Raw genomic sequence first — 15,750 nt, forward strand, 5'->3', positions numbered from 1 at the left:
TGTAATGTCATGTATATGTGTTCTATTAAATAAATTAAATGTTTTCTATGTATATAAGTATTTGTATATTATGTAATTTATATAATATATCGTATACCCACAAGCCTTCTTGAGCTTACCGTGGGCCTCAGTCAATCTGCGTAAGAATGTTCTATATTTTTTTTATACCACGTCGGTGGCAAACAGGTATACGGCCCGCCTGATGGAAAGCGGTCACCGTAACCTATGGACGCCTGCAACTCAAGGGGTGTCACATGCGCGTTCTATAATATCATAGATAAATAAAGGAAGATTGGTAACTCAGTACATCGCTACACGGCCTACTTAACGCGAGTTATCGTCGCTGGTACCTCTTAGTTTTCGAGTTATTTACAGATGGCGCTATTTTCAATGTTTAAAAGTGCCGTCTAGTGAGATAATAATTAATTACATTGCCGAGTAACCATATCTGAATATGATTCAATATTTTGAGGCGGCGGCACCTCGTTTTTTGGCTCAGGGGTTAGAGTATTTGACTTGCATTTTTGAGATCTCAGGTTCGAGACCCAGCTCTGTTTTTTTTTTAATTTGTTTAAAAATAATTATGTTGTTGTTTTTCACTTTTTTTATCTACCTAGTTGAATATTAGAAAAATAAAATATGACGTGAAGTATAATATTTAATATTTATGTCTATACGTAATTATATATGTTTTGATAGTACTAATCGTCTCCACGTCACTAGAGTATGTTTATTCTTGACCTTTTCATTATTATTTAACCTTAATTTTATTGGCTTGGCAATTAGTCGTGCTCGTTACAGGGTGTCTAGCCAACGTGACATTCGTCAAAGATTGAAGATAATAGTTATTTGTTATACAAGGGGGCAAAGTTGTATTTTAACGCCGAGTGTGGTATTGAAAAACGAGCAAGTGGAAGGATTCTATAGTTGAACCACGAGCGAAGCGAGTGGTTCGAGAATAGAATCCTGAACTTGCGAGTTTTTTAACACACGAGAAGTAAAATACATTTGCACCCGAGTGTAACACAAAACTTTTCCCCTCACTATGGCGAGGAAACTACAACGCAAAAAACATCATTTATCACAACTTCCAGTAGTTCCACAGGTGGTAAATCATCTTTATTACTAGATTCACCTACTTTTATCAATTTTAAAGCAGTTAATTTGACTTTATTCAAGGTCAAATTACTTTACCCACTAGAGGATAAAATGCGTTTTTACCCGCTGGTAGTAAAGGACAAAACACGTGTTTCCGAGCTAGTGAGGGGAAAAATAAATAATGTATTATGTACTCGGTTCCAGATGTAGTTTAATTAAAGATCCAATTTTAGGCCACGCTATTACTCATCTAAGAAAATTCCCATCAATTTCCATTCCAGATTTTTTTAAGTATACTAACCAGCTATCTCTTTCTTTCACAGGTAATCAGAGGGGTGCACATAGAGGCGGCGCATCTCGTGAAGAAACGGAGCATCGACCAGCCGCTCAGAATCAGCATATTTTATGACCATTCTGTCTATAGGTAAGTGATAATACTCTAATTAGGGTTCCGTATTAGTCATCTAGGAACCCTTATAGTTTCGCTATGTCTGTCCGTCCGTCCGTCCGCGAATAATCTCAGACATCTCAGTGACCCGTTAGCACTAGAAAGCTGAAATATGGTACCAATATGTATATCAATCACGTCACGACAAAGTCGTAAAATAAAAAAATGGAAAAAATGTTCCTTTTTTTCCCTATACGTAATGTGGGGAGTGTTTTTATTTTTTCATTTACACCCTAACGTGTGATATATGTATTGTTGGATAGGTATTTATTAAAAATGAATACGGGTTTTCTGAAATCATTTTTTCAAAATGTTCATATTTTCGGAAATAATTGCTCCTATACTTAAAAAAATGTCTCCCCCCCTTTAATTTTTGAACCATAAGTTTAAAAAATATGAAAAAATCACAAAAGCAGAACTTTATAAAGACTTTCTAGAAAAATTGATTTGAACTTGATAGGTTGTATAGTTTTTGAGAAAAATACGGGAAACTACGGTTGTCTATTGTTTGCCCGACAGTCATTTAACATAATATTCATTTGCCCGAATCTAACTTGCCTGAATTTCATTTGCCCGAATGATTTGTTTACCATAAAAATCATATGACATACTCGTTGTTTATCCGAATATTACCTTCCATAATCATACAATGCCATACTATTTGTTAGCCATATTATTAAGTGCAATAATATGGTTTCATAGAATATTCAAACGCCATAAGCAATTATTGCCATATTAATTGTTGCCCATATTATTACCTAACCTAACCTACTTTCTGATAGCAGTTTCATTTTCCAGGGGTCACAGTTCTAACCTAACCTACTTTTCCAGCAGTTTCATTCTCCAGGGGGTCACAGTTCTAACCTAACCTACTTTCTGATAGCAGTTTCATTTTCCAGGGGGTCGCAGTTCTAACCTAACCTAACCTACTGTCTGATAGTATTTTCATTTCCCGGGGGGTCACAGTTCTAACCTAACCTAACCTACTTTTCAAGCAGTTTCCTTTTCCAGAGGTTCACAGTTCTAACCTAACCTAACCTAACCTACTTTCTGATAGCAGTTTCATTTTCCAGGGGGTCACAGTTCTAACCTAACCTAACCTACTTTCTGATAGCAGTTTCATTCTCTAGTCCTTCTAGTACCTATTATAGTAGTTTTCTGGACGCTAATTTGTATGACAAATGATGGTATGGAATGTGGTAATTACGGATTTCGATGATTCTGACAAATGACATTATGGAAACTGACTTTATGGGAAACAAAGTTTCTGGCACTAGATTAATATAGTAAACAATGATTATGGCATAAGATGTTATGAAAAACAATATTATGATTGTTGAATAGGATGGCAAATAAAATTATGGCAAATGAAATTCTGGCAAATGGGGGTATCCCGGGAAACTACGGAACCCTACACTGAGCGTGGCCCGACACGCTCTGGGCCGGTTATTAAATTTAATGCTCGGACACACATGCGCGTTTTGAAAGCGCAGCGTTAGCGGAGCGCAATGATGGCGGTGCGCCGGACGGAGCAGATTGCGAGCGTTTTCAAAGCGGATCGGCGGCGCATGCGCCTAGTGGAGAATTGAATTTCTTTTTACATACTTGGGCCATTATTTTCAAAGTCGTCCACCCCACTTTTGTAACATAGGTGTTTCAGAATCGCGAGGTCTTTCAATCCTGAAGAGAAAAAAAATGTCTCAAAATTTCCATACAATTTTCAGACCCATCCGTTACCGCCATCATAAATTAAATATAACAAGATCATACCATCCCATACATTAAAATGCGACCGCCTACGAACGCGCTTACACTCCACCACACATAGATGGCGCCACAAAAAATGCCTTGTTGCCACCGATTATTTGTAGATTGGCATTAAGTGTCAATTCCGAGCCGTAAATCTATGTCAAAAGTGACACTTAACGCCATCTACAAGTATAATCGGAAGCTACAAGACATTTTTTTTGTGGCGCCATCTATGTGTGGTGGAGTGTAAGCGCGGTCTTAGGCGGTCGCATTTTAATGTATGGGATGGTATGATCTTGTTATATTTAATTTATGCCGCCATACAAAATGAAAAAACTGATTACGGCATGGGAAAAAACCTTGTGTCACTTTTTTTCTCCTATTAGGATTGAAAGAGCTCGCGATTCTGAGTAGAAACCACATAAAAAATTCCAAATCCAAAAAAAGTGGTGGGGGGGGGCAACTTTAAAAAAAATGACCCGTTTACATCTTTGTAAATAATTTCCTATATCTAATTATACATTTAATTTAGTTTTTTTTCTTGTTTTCAGATTAGAACCCGAGAAATTCGACATGATCAATGTAAGTAGTTAGATATATATAGACATTCTTTATTGGTAGTGAAAATCTCAGGTCATAACATTTACTATTTTATTTTAAATTATGTATATTTAACGGCGAACATAGTAGAAATGAAACTATTCACACACACAACACAAAATGTGACTTGTTGTGACAGGGGGGAGGGAGGGGTTCCTTGTTTGTGAGTCACATACACATTTACAAAATCTAACTTAAAAAAAATTCAAAACATGAAAGAGTGGATCCAAAAAATTCTTGGAAGGAGAAAGAATAAGTTTTTTTTAATATCGTTGATTTTCTGTTTGTTACTTTTATAAATCATTTAAGCAATCCTAATAAAATCCTAATCCTAATGGTTGACTGATAGAGAATGCCTTAAGGCATTAAGTTCGCCATTTGTACTTTATGTTGTGCAATAAAGGTTAAATAAATAAATAAATAAAAAGTTGCTTTCAAAGTGTTTTTGTGATTTTTACCTTCCTTAACTAAGAATCTGAATGTGACGTCACACTAGGGGTTGTAGTTAAGTGTGACGACGTGTGACAAGGGGGGAGGGAGGGATCAAAAATCATTAAATTGGTGTAACGTAATAATAAATCGTTGTGTAAGGTTTTATATTTATACAAGATGAAATAAGAAGGGCCGTTCAAACTTTGCATAGTGACTTTTGAGGTCATAATGAACAGCTTTTATTATGGAACCAATCAATGCTGAAATCGCGAAAAAATGTTTGGCCGTTCATACATTTCGACTGTTGTCAATGTTGTCTTCGTCACTCGTGATGCCGCTCATTTCTATGGAACAGCCATTTTTTTTTCGCTATAACGGGATTAAATAAATATTATAGGACATTCTTACACAGATTGACTGAGTCCCACGGTAAGCTCAAGAATGCTTGTGTTGCAGGTACTCAGACAACGATATTGTTGGGTTTCGCGATTATTTTGATATTTTTGTGGTAACATTAATAAAACTCGCAAATAAAATTTATCAACTGGCAACATCGGGGCACGCTGGAGGTGGCGTGACCGGTCGGGTGGTTTGAAAAAAAAGTAACGAACGGTCGGCTGACAGGACATTCGGTACTTGACTATTGGAGGGAAATCATTAAATTGTGAATTTGTGAACAAGTGTATTTACAAGGGTAGTGGAATAAAGTGTAGTGTGTTACTGAACGAGTGGTTTTACTGAACTTCCACGAGAATACAACATATCAGAAATTGGGATAACCAAAGCGACGCTCAATTGCGTAAGTACACGCCCATATATGTATTTTCTTTAGAAGTAAGCTGATGAAAGCATTTTGCCATTCCGTTATCCATTCCACAGTGAAAGTAATAAAGAAATTGATCAGTTAAATATATATATGTAGCTAAAAATATCATTTTAGTTCCGGTATCGGATCTGTTCGACCCGACGCAGACCCGATGCAGGTACGGTTAAATGCGTTGTTAAGTAATTGACGTAGCAAAGGTGATAGTGATAGCATAAGTAAATAAAATATGGGTATGGAATGGCAGAAATGACAGATGATGATGATGATGATGATGATGATGATGATGATGATGATGATGATGATGATGATGATGATGATGATGATGATGATGATGATGATGATGATGATGATGATGATGATGATGATGATGATGATGATGATGATGATGATGATGATGATGATGATGATGATGATGATGATGATGATGATGATGATGATGATGATGATGATGATGATGATGATGATGATGATGATGATGATGATGATGATGATGATGATGATGATGATGATGATGATGATGATGATGATGATGATGATGATGATGATGATGATGATGATGATGATGATGATGATGATGATGATGATGATGATGATGATGATGATGATGATGATGATGATGATGATGATGATGATGATGATGATGATGATGATGATGATGATGATGATGATGATGATGATGATGATGATGATGATGATGATGATGATGATGATGATGATGATGATGATGATGATGATGATGATGATGATGATGATGATGATGATGATGATGATGATGATGATGATGATGATGATGATGATGATGATGATGATGATGATGATGATGATGATGATGATGATGATGATGATGATGATGATGATGATGATGATGATGATGATGATGATGATGATGATGATGATGATGATGATGATGATGATGATGATGATGATGATGATGATGATGATGATGATGATGATGATGATGATGATGATGATGATGATGATGATGATGATGATGATGATGATGATGATGATGATGATGATGATGATGATGATGATGATGATGATGATGATGATGATGATGATGATGATGATGATGATGATGATGATGATGATGATGATGATGATGATGATGATGATGATGATGATGATGATGATGATGATGATGATGATGATGATGATGATGATGATGATGATGATGATGATGATGATGATGATGATGATGATGATGATGATGATGATGATGATGATGATGATGATGATGATGATGATGATGATGATGATGATGATGATGATGATGATGATGATGATGATGATGATGATGATGATGATGATGATGATGATGATGATGATGATGATGATGATGATGATGATGATGATGATGATGATGATGATGATGATGATGATGATGATGATGATGATGATGATGATGATGATGATGATGATGATGATGATGATGATGATGATGATGATGATGATGATGATGATGATGATGATGATGATGATGATGATGATGATGATGATTTTACTTATCTAATATTTTTGTATTGTTCTTTTTGAGGTGAACCATGAGTGACATTGACGATGGAGAACCCAGTCGCAAAAAGCGATTGAAGACGCCTAACGCTTCTTCCCGTCGAACGTCAACAAGGCAATCTCCACGTCGAGAACGCAGCTACAGCCATGTACGAGTACAGAGAGGCCGCAGTCGTTCCCGTCGTCGAAGCGCCACAGTACGTACCCGAAATAGTACTTCTAACGGTCGCGAACGAGAACTGCTCGCCTTACGCGCGCAGTTGGACACCTTACAGCGCGAGTATCACAAGGACCGCGAGAGTAGGGCACGCTCACGTCTTCCTCTGGGGAGACGGCGCTCATATAGCAGATCACGAAGTCGTGTTAACAGCATGCGTGAAGATAACGTGACCCCTCATAACTGTCGTGAAGGCGGACAACAGCAACGTAGGTCAAGGAGCCGCAACTTCTCTACAGACGATGTAGCACAAATAGTAAATTCTATTAAAAATAACTTATCGTCTCATCCGCATACGCTAAACAAAGGTATAGACCATAAAAACATTCTCCCGAATTTTGACCCATCCTCAAAAAACCAACGTATTGTAGTATGGTTAAAGAAGGTCAATGAGTGTGCGGCTGTATACGGATGGGATGATAAGACCACGATACATTTTGCTATGCAAAAGCTCCAAGGTTTGGCCAAAGTGTGGTTCGAAAGTTTAGATACGATATTGTACTCATGGCCTGAATGGCAAGAGAAGTTGGTAAAGGCTTTCCCGTGTGATGAAAACTATGGCCAAATCTTGGAGGAAATGCTGAGGCGGAAGAGCAAATTTAACGAACCAATAGAGGTTTATTATTATGAAAAATTGGCTCTTCTACACCAGTGTGGACTAAGCGGCAAGAAGGCCGTGGATTGCATAATTCACGGCATAACCGACAGAACCACTAAGTCGAGCGCTGTGGCTGTGCGATGTTCTGATCCGGACCAACTTTTACAATTCTTAATTAGTAACAAAGAATTGAGTAACCAGGATCGAGTAAATGTAAAAAGCAAAAACTGGTCTGACAGCGCTAATACCAATAACCATGGTCCGAAGAACAGGGCACAGACACAGGGCCCATTCTGTTTTAATTGTAAGGAGAAGGGTCATCATTTCGCACAGTGCTCGAAACCCCTCCTTAAATGCCATCATTGTAACAAAATCGGTCATAAGCCCGAGGACTGCTTTAGTAAGAAGTCTGACAACAAGTCTACTAAAGCCCCAGAGGTCAGGTCATTGTGTGCGTCAGGAAAAGGTAACGCTAAATATTATAAAAATGCACATGTAAACGGGGAATTAGTGGAGGTATTTATTGATTTCGGCAGTGAGCTTACCCTTGCTAGGCAATCTTTTGTCTCTTCTTTGGGAATTGCGTACGAGCGAGTAGAGTCAATAATGAAAGGGTTTGGAAATGGATTAGTGTCATCCTGGGGCGAAATAGAACTCGATATTGATATAGATGGTGTTAAAGCTAGAGTCCCTTGCAAAGTAGTGGAAGACAACCTTCTTGACAGACCTGTTTTAGTTGGACAAACGTATACCGAGTTGCCTCAAATCATTGTTGTCAAAGATTGTAAGAACTTGCGGTTCATAGACATCGGAGAAGAAATGCCTCAGCCAGATCCAGCCCATTCTTCGGTAGTCAAAGTTTTAATTGCTGATGATATTGAACTATACGGTCCGGCGTCCATCAAAGCTGTCACGGAAGACAAGTTTAGTGGAAGTATTGTCGTTAGGGAAAGCATAGTAGGCAAACCCGCTCAGCAGTCTCTGTTAACTGGGGGAATTTATACGGTAAAGAATGGTGTAGTACATGTGGTAGTAATACCTTATTGCTCCCCGTGTTTGATGATGGAAAATTTCACATTATGTCGCTCTGAAAGGGTAGCTTTAGTAAACCGAATTACTGCGCAATCCCCTACAGTAGTTGAATGTGTGCAGCCTAATGATATATCGGAGTCCAAACTTCGCATAGGTGACAAAGTTGCAGACGAGCACAGACATAGGCTTGTACAATTATTGAACAAATATAAACACTGCTTCGCATCTAGCTTAGGAGAGTTAGGATGCACAAATGTTACTCAAATGACTATCGAACTTAATGACCAACGTCCTATAGCTTCTCGACCGTATAGATTATCCCACCACGAAAGAGAGCAAGTTCGTAGGATGGTTGATGAAATGCTGGCAGCTGGCATAATCCGAGAGTCTGTATCGGAATATGCCAGCCCCATCATTCTTGTGCGGAAGCCTGATGGTAGCCTAAGAATGTGCATTGACTACCGAAAGCTAAACTCTTCCACAATAAAAGAGAGATATCCGATGCCGATCATTGACGATGAGATTTCGCGTTTATCTGGTCAAGCTTACTTTATAACGTTAGACCTTGCTTCGGGATACTACCAAGTTCCTATAGCAGAACAATCCAAACATCTAACATCGTTTGTGACCCCCGACGGTCAGTTTGAATTCAATAGGATGCCGTTCGGATTGGCCAATGCACCCGCTGTCTTCCAGCGGATGATGAACCGCATCCTAGGTTCTGCTCGTTATACCAAGGCAACGGTATATATCGATGACTTGCTCATATTTGGAAGGACTCCAGACGAATGCTTAGACAGATTAGAGGAGGTTCTACAGATGTTAGAAGAAGCTAACTTGACCCTAAATCTTTCTAAGTGCAGTTTCCTTCGCGAAAAGATCGATTATTTAGGATATGAGATTAGCGCCGAGGGAGTCAAACCGGGCGAAAAGAAGGTCCAGTCCGTTCAAAATTTCCCGCGTCCAAACGACGTTCACAATGTAAGGCAATTTTTAGGTCTAGTGGGGTTTTTTAGAAAGTTTATTGGAGGTTTTGCTCAAATTGCGTATCCCCTCACAAAGCTTCTAAAGAAGGAAGCTGTTTGGGAATGGACGAGTGCACAGGAAGAAGCGTTTGAGACTCTCAAGACTAGGTTGATTAGCAGGCCCATTTTAGCTATATATGACCACACAGCTGAGCTAGAACTGCACACAGATGCCAGCAAGCACGGTATAGGAGGCATTTTGCTACAACGGACCCCAGGTACTAACGATTTAAAACCTATAGCTTACTACAGCCGCCAAACCTCTCCAGAGGAAAAGAGTTTCCATTCATACGAACTGGAAACTCTGGCAGTTGTCTGTTCCCTGAAGAAGTTTCGCGTGTACCTGCTAGGAAAGGATTTTAAGATTATGACAGACTGTAGTGCGTTGCGTTCCACCTTCTCAAAGCGAGATTTAATACCGCGCATTGCTCGCTGGTGGCTTATGCTACAAGAGTACCATTGTTCCATAGAATACAGGGCTGGAACTAAAATGTCACATGTGGATGCACTCTCCCGTAATCCAACACCTGGTCCTATCTCACATTTTGAGCCTTTTCCTGCTGTTATGAACATAACTAATGAGGATTGGCTACTTACGCTTCAATTAGGGGACTCTGAAACCACTAGAATCCGTGATAGTCTCATGAGTGATGTTGACCCTACAGATCTTCAACATATTAGGGATAATTATGTTGTCAAGGACAACAAATTATTTAGGTGCCTGAATGGGGACAAAGACGACCTTCGATGGGTGGTTCCCAAGGGCGCAAGGTGGCAGGTGTGCAAAATGAACCACGATGACATCGGTCATTTCGGGGTAGAGAAAACGTTGAAAAAAATAAAGAAACAGTATTGGTTTCCTAAAATGTCGCGGTTTATAAAAAAATATGTTACTGCTTGCATCGAGTGTGCATACGCTAAGCAAACCAAAAACAATCAAGAAGGCCTATTACACCCCATCACAAAAATAGAAGTACCGTTCCACACGTTGCACGCCGACCACCTTGGGCCCTTCGTTAAATCAAAGAGGGGATACTCTTACCTATTAGTAGTCGTTGAGGCCTTCACGAAATTCACGTTCATACGTCCTGTGCGGAATACTAATACATTGAACGTTATTAGGAGCCTAAATGATATATTCTATACGTTTAAAGTTCCGGTTCGTTTAGTCACAGATCGGGGTAGTTGCTTTACCTCGCATTCCTTCCAAAGGTATTGCGCTGAGAAAGGAATTAAGCACATATTGAATGCGGTAGCAAGCCCACAGTCGAACGGACAAGTGGAGCGCTACAATCGCACCATCTTAAATTCCTTAACAGCGTTAAATTTGAACCAAAACGACAAAGACTGGGATAACGAAGTAGGAAAAATACAATGGGGCATGAACAATACAATAAATAAAACAACCGGTAGGATGCCATCAGAAGTATTGTTCGGTACATTTATGAACGGTGATATTAACCCCGCACTTAACGAAATATCCCAGTCAACGCGCGAAAACAGTACGTTAGAGTCAATTAGAAAAGAGGTGAAAGACAAAACTGATAGGGAGCAAATAAAACAAAAGGCTTACTATGACCAAGGCAGACGGCCTGCACGTTGTTACAATGAGGGTGATCTCGTTAAAATAACAAAAACATCCTTTAACAACGACGGTAAAAGTAAAAAGTTATTGCCTGCATACGTAGGTCCATATCGGGTATCAAAAGTGCTAGGAAACGACCGATATAGAATTACGTCGGTGCCGGGGTTCAGCAACATGAAACCTGGGTATAAGTCCACGGTAGCCGCCGACCGTATGAAACCCTGGGTTCACGTTGCTGCGCTCGAAATCCATGACGATACTGATACGGATGATGATCCTGATACTCGTTGATGAATTATAGATTAGAGATCATTTAATACTAATAGATATAATTAATAGTAGTTATAAAAGCTACGTTATAACAATTATGAGTTGAGATAATTGTGAATATATGAATGATTGATCTGAGATAAGTTAAGACTATAAGATATAATTAGTAGTAGTTATAAAAACTATGTTAAAAAAAAAAGAGGAAGAAGAAGTAAATTAACCTTAAATATAGTATACAATGATTTACTAATGAATCTTGGATGTTACGGATATGTATATGATAAAAATGTGTTTGTTGTTGTTGAATTTTAGTAATATATTACAATAAAGTGTTTTGCTACTATTACTACTACTAGTCGATCTGCAACAGTGAGAACAGTTTTGCTCACTGAAGCAGATAGAAAGTGAGAACAGTTTTGCTCACTATAGTGTTTTGAGTAAGTGAGAACAGTTTTGCTCACTAAAAATTTAAGGAAGTGAGAACAGTTTTGCTCACTAGATACAAATAGAGAAAGTGGGAACAGTTTTGCTCACTAATAACTGATTATGTAATGTACTGGGTATGATGGGATCAGGTTTGCTCATCTCCCAACACAATAATAAAGCTAATTAATATTAAATAAGCCGTGAGGAACGATTTGCTCACATAATAATTAAGAAATATTTGTTTTTTTTTATATACTTACTCCATGTGATTTGGTATTTTGGTCCTAATTGTTAGAGAATAGATAACATTGTACTTATATCCTGGCAGCCGATTGTTGGGTTTTCACATGATGCGTGCATGGGGACATGCACGTTATCAGGATGGACGATTGTTGGGTTTCGCGATTATTTTGATATTTTTGTGGTAACATTAATAAAACTCGCAAATAAAATTTATCAACTGGCAACATCGGGGCACGCTGGAGGTGGCGTGACCGGTCGGGTGGTTTGAAAAAAAAGTAACGAACGGTCGGCTGACAGGACATTCGGTACTTGACTATTGGAGGGAAATCATTAAATTGTGAATTTGTGAACAAGTGTATTTACAAGGGTAGTGGAATAAAGTGTAGTGTGTTACTGAACGAGTGGTTTTACTGAACTTCCACGAGAATACAACAATATATATAATATACAAATACTTATACATAGAAAACATCCATGACTCAGGAACAAATATCTGTGCTCATCACACAAATAAATGCCCTTACCGGGATTCGAACCCGGAACCGCGGCGTAGCGCAGGGTCACGCGCTAGGCCAGACCGGTCGTCGAAGCATTGGTCCCATAATATAAGTTGTTAATTATGACCTCAAAAGTATGCAAAGTTTGATTTTATTTCACCGTGTATCAAAGACCTATATAACTTCGTATAGACCGATAAAGTCTAAGAAAAAAACGTACCCCAAAACCATACAGAAAAAGGTACGGTGAACTAGATGGCGATACACCTTTGGCGTACGCTCGGCTAGATAGCGCTAATATTAATATGTATTTGAAATTTTAAAACATATCAAGCTAAGAATATGGGCCAAATTGTCAAAACTGAGGTTGAAAAGTTTTAAGGCTGTGTCGCGAGATGGCAGTCTATGCACTGTGATTACACATTTTACTTTGACAGTAACTCTCTTTAATACTCGATCCTCTTTGCCGTGTATAAATATTTGCGTATAATTTCAGAACACGATCCTGCCGAAGGCGGTCAAGTTTTGGGAGGAAGCCCTCAAGGTCCGGAAAACGGGAGGTCCCATCAAACTGAACAGGTTAGTTGCTGTTCTATTTATTTGGCTTGGCTCAAAGATATCCAGTAAATACATATTTATTAGATAGTAGCTTTTCCTGCGGCTTCGCCCGCGTACTAAATAGTATTAGATTAGATTAGATTTCTTTATTTCATGATAAAAATTACACTATAAATTTGTTACATGCCAAAGTTATGTTTATCTTCTCATCATGATCGTCAAAAATTACATTATGAATTGAAAATAATAAAATGAATAGTTTCTCCCAATAAGGATCGTCATTTACAAAGAGAAATACACAAAGCACAATAAAATTAACAAATGAAATAAAATCAGAAATGAAATACACAAAGCACAATAAAATTAACAAATGAAATAAAATCCGAAGTCAGTGTAATCAAATGCATGCTATCACAAATTCAATTCCATGTACTCATTTACAGAGTACAGAGGGTTATCTAACAAAAGGTTTCTCAATTTGCGCTTAAATGCTTCGTCATATGGCTCATTCCTAAGATCGGCAGGTAAGTGTTCGAAGTAAGTAGGGCCGATGACACGCGGGTTCTTTTTTGAAAGTGCCATGCGACGGGGGACTGTTCTCAGACGGCCTGTAGCTCGAAGATGTTTGCCCGATGTTATTTTATACAATCTTGATATAATACAAAGCTTTTCAGTCGAGTACCATGTTTAGGCCACGAAGCTTGCTGTGGCCTAATAGTACGGTACGAGAGTGAATAGCTTAATTATATCACTATTGTATACAATACTTTTTCTACGAGTCATCATCTTCATCACCAATGGACGAAAAATATCATCATTCAAGTTTGAACTAAAGAATCTTCCTTAATCCGTTTCCATAGTTTTATTTCATGAGTAACTATCGCGGTAACCGAAGACAATATTAAAGAATCTTCCCTTAAATTTAACTCAATTCAATAAAAACAGGGTGTATAATGAGTATGTTTTAATGAAATTGTAGGCATTCGTGCAATAAAGAGTATTGTATTGTAATGCGTAATGACCTCATTATCTAACTAGTGCAGTAATATAGCGCCATATGCACTATAAACAATAAAGTGCTTTATAAGTTTCATAACTTTGAACACCTCCCCTTTTGCTAACTTAGTAAAACTTCGAAAACTCCAGTTCTAAGTTCAAGTCGATAATTACTAAGTTCCCGAGTATTTTGTTATGCGTTTAAAGGGAAATGAGATCAATAATAATTTCATGCATGTTCACTAGGAATATTAATCAGCCACAAAGAAATTATATAAACGTAAAAACTTTTCTGTAAATAAATCTATATATTTATTCAGTTACACTTATTATATATACATTTATATAATTTTTAAATATGTACGTATATTTACAAAAACTTACTTTATGGACCGACAAGCGTGGAGGAATGGAGAGGAGGCCTATGTCCGAAGACGGGCGCTTTAATAGTACATTACTACAGAGGCCGGGACAAAGGTCTGAGGCGGGCAACCCCATTTCCCGCCGAGGTATGTATAGTGATTTTCTCAAACATGGTATGAAATAAATAAAGTCTACTGAAAATAGTAACTTTGGATGGCTGTATCTCCTAAACGGTGCGTCGTAGCGCAAAAATAATCGAATTTTCGTTCCCCTTTGATACCCCGTATACGCTTATAAAAAAACAAAAAGTTAAAAACGCACCCAAAATCAAATATTGTCTAGGGCCCGTACCAGTTGCAGTCGGCACGTCTATAAAGCCCCTTATAGTTTTTTTTTAATTGGCTAAATACCTGGATGTTACGTCACAATTATCTGTGTTTGGAAATTAAAAAGAGGACTTTGCCGGCCTTGGCCTGCAAGGTTTGTATGAAATTCCATTATCTATCAATCGTCCTAGCCTGCAACGTCATACTTCGCTGCCAATTATAAGGCACATAACATCAATATTTGTTTGAGAAAAGTACTTATGCTATAGAGAGATTTACACAAACTATTATAAAAATTCTGACAAATAGGTATATTACGTAGATATAAATGAAACCGAACTATTGGTTTGGTAACTCACCTAACTATAGACACAGAATACATTATTAGTACAAGCACAGAAAGCCCTGTCCAAAAACTCGTTTAGAGAAATAACGACTCATGCTACGATACTATTAAGTTCAAATTCCGTCCGCGCAACGCTAAATGCCTACAATTATATTTATGCAGAAGTGCGCTCTCTTTCTATCGCGTAACTCGTACCTTTTCTGACGATATCAAGGTTGTCTCCTTTTAAAAAATAATATAATCTTAATTTAATTACTACCTTTTTTATATTGCTCTACTTAAGCTCGGAAAAACCTAAGATATGTCTGAGTGGTATGCAGGTTTAATTCTAATAAATTCGCGTGTTACTAGTTAGTCCGTTTTCACATTATCCGATCCGATATCGGATGTCGGAAGGATTTCAATAGAATAAATCCAAGATGGCGCCTGTAATGTATGGGATATTGGGCCGACATCTGATATCGGATCGGATAATGTGAAAACGCACTTAGGCGTACTTTTAGATAATGAGGTACCTTAATTGAAACAGGCCTGATATTACCTACTCAAAAGCTAGAATTCCGCCCTTTAGTTATTTTTGTAAACAAACGAGGTTTCGAATAG

General features: G+C 38.0%; 1 protein-coding gene across 2 annotated transcripts in view; it reads left to right on the forward strand.

Moving 5' to 3' along the window:
* Positions 1 to 15,750, forward strand: part of LOC125239196 (leishmanolysin-like peptidase) — a 222,311-nt gene that overhangs the window by 148,890 nt on the left and 57,671 nt on the right. For both annotated transcript variants that reach the window (XM_048146716.1, XM_048146715.1), the window contains exons 2-4: positions 1,422 to 1,522; positions 3,847 to 3,877; positions 13,055 to 13,137. In XM_048146716.1, coding sequence (XP_048002673.1) covers positions 1,422 to 1,522; positions 3,847 to 3,877; positions 13,055 to 13,137 — 215 coding nt within the window. The remainder of the gene's footprint in view (positions 1 to 1,421; positions 1,523 to 3,846; positions 3,878 to 13,054; positions 13,138 to 15,750) is intronic.

This window comes from Leguminivora glycinivorella, chromosome 25 (assembly GCF_023078275.1).
Source record: "Leguminivora glycinivorella isolate SPB_JAAS2020 chromosome 25, LegGlyc_1.1, whole genome shotgun sequence".
NCBI lineage: Eukaryota > Metazoa > Arthropoda > Insecta > Lepidoptera > Tortricidae > Leguminivora > Leguminivora glycinivorella.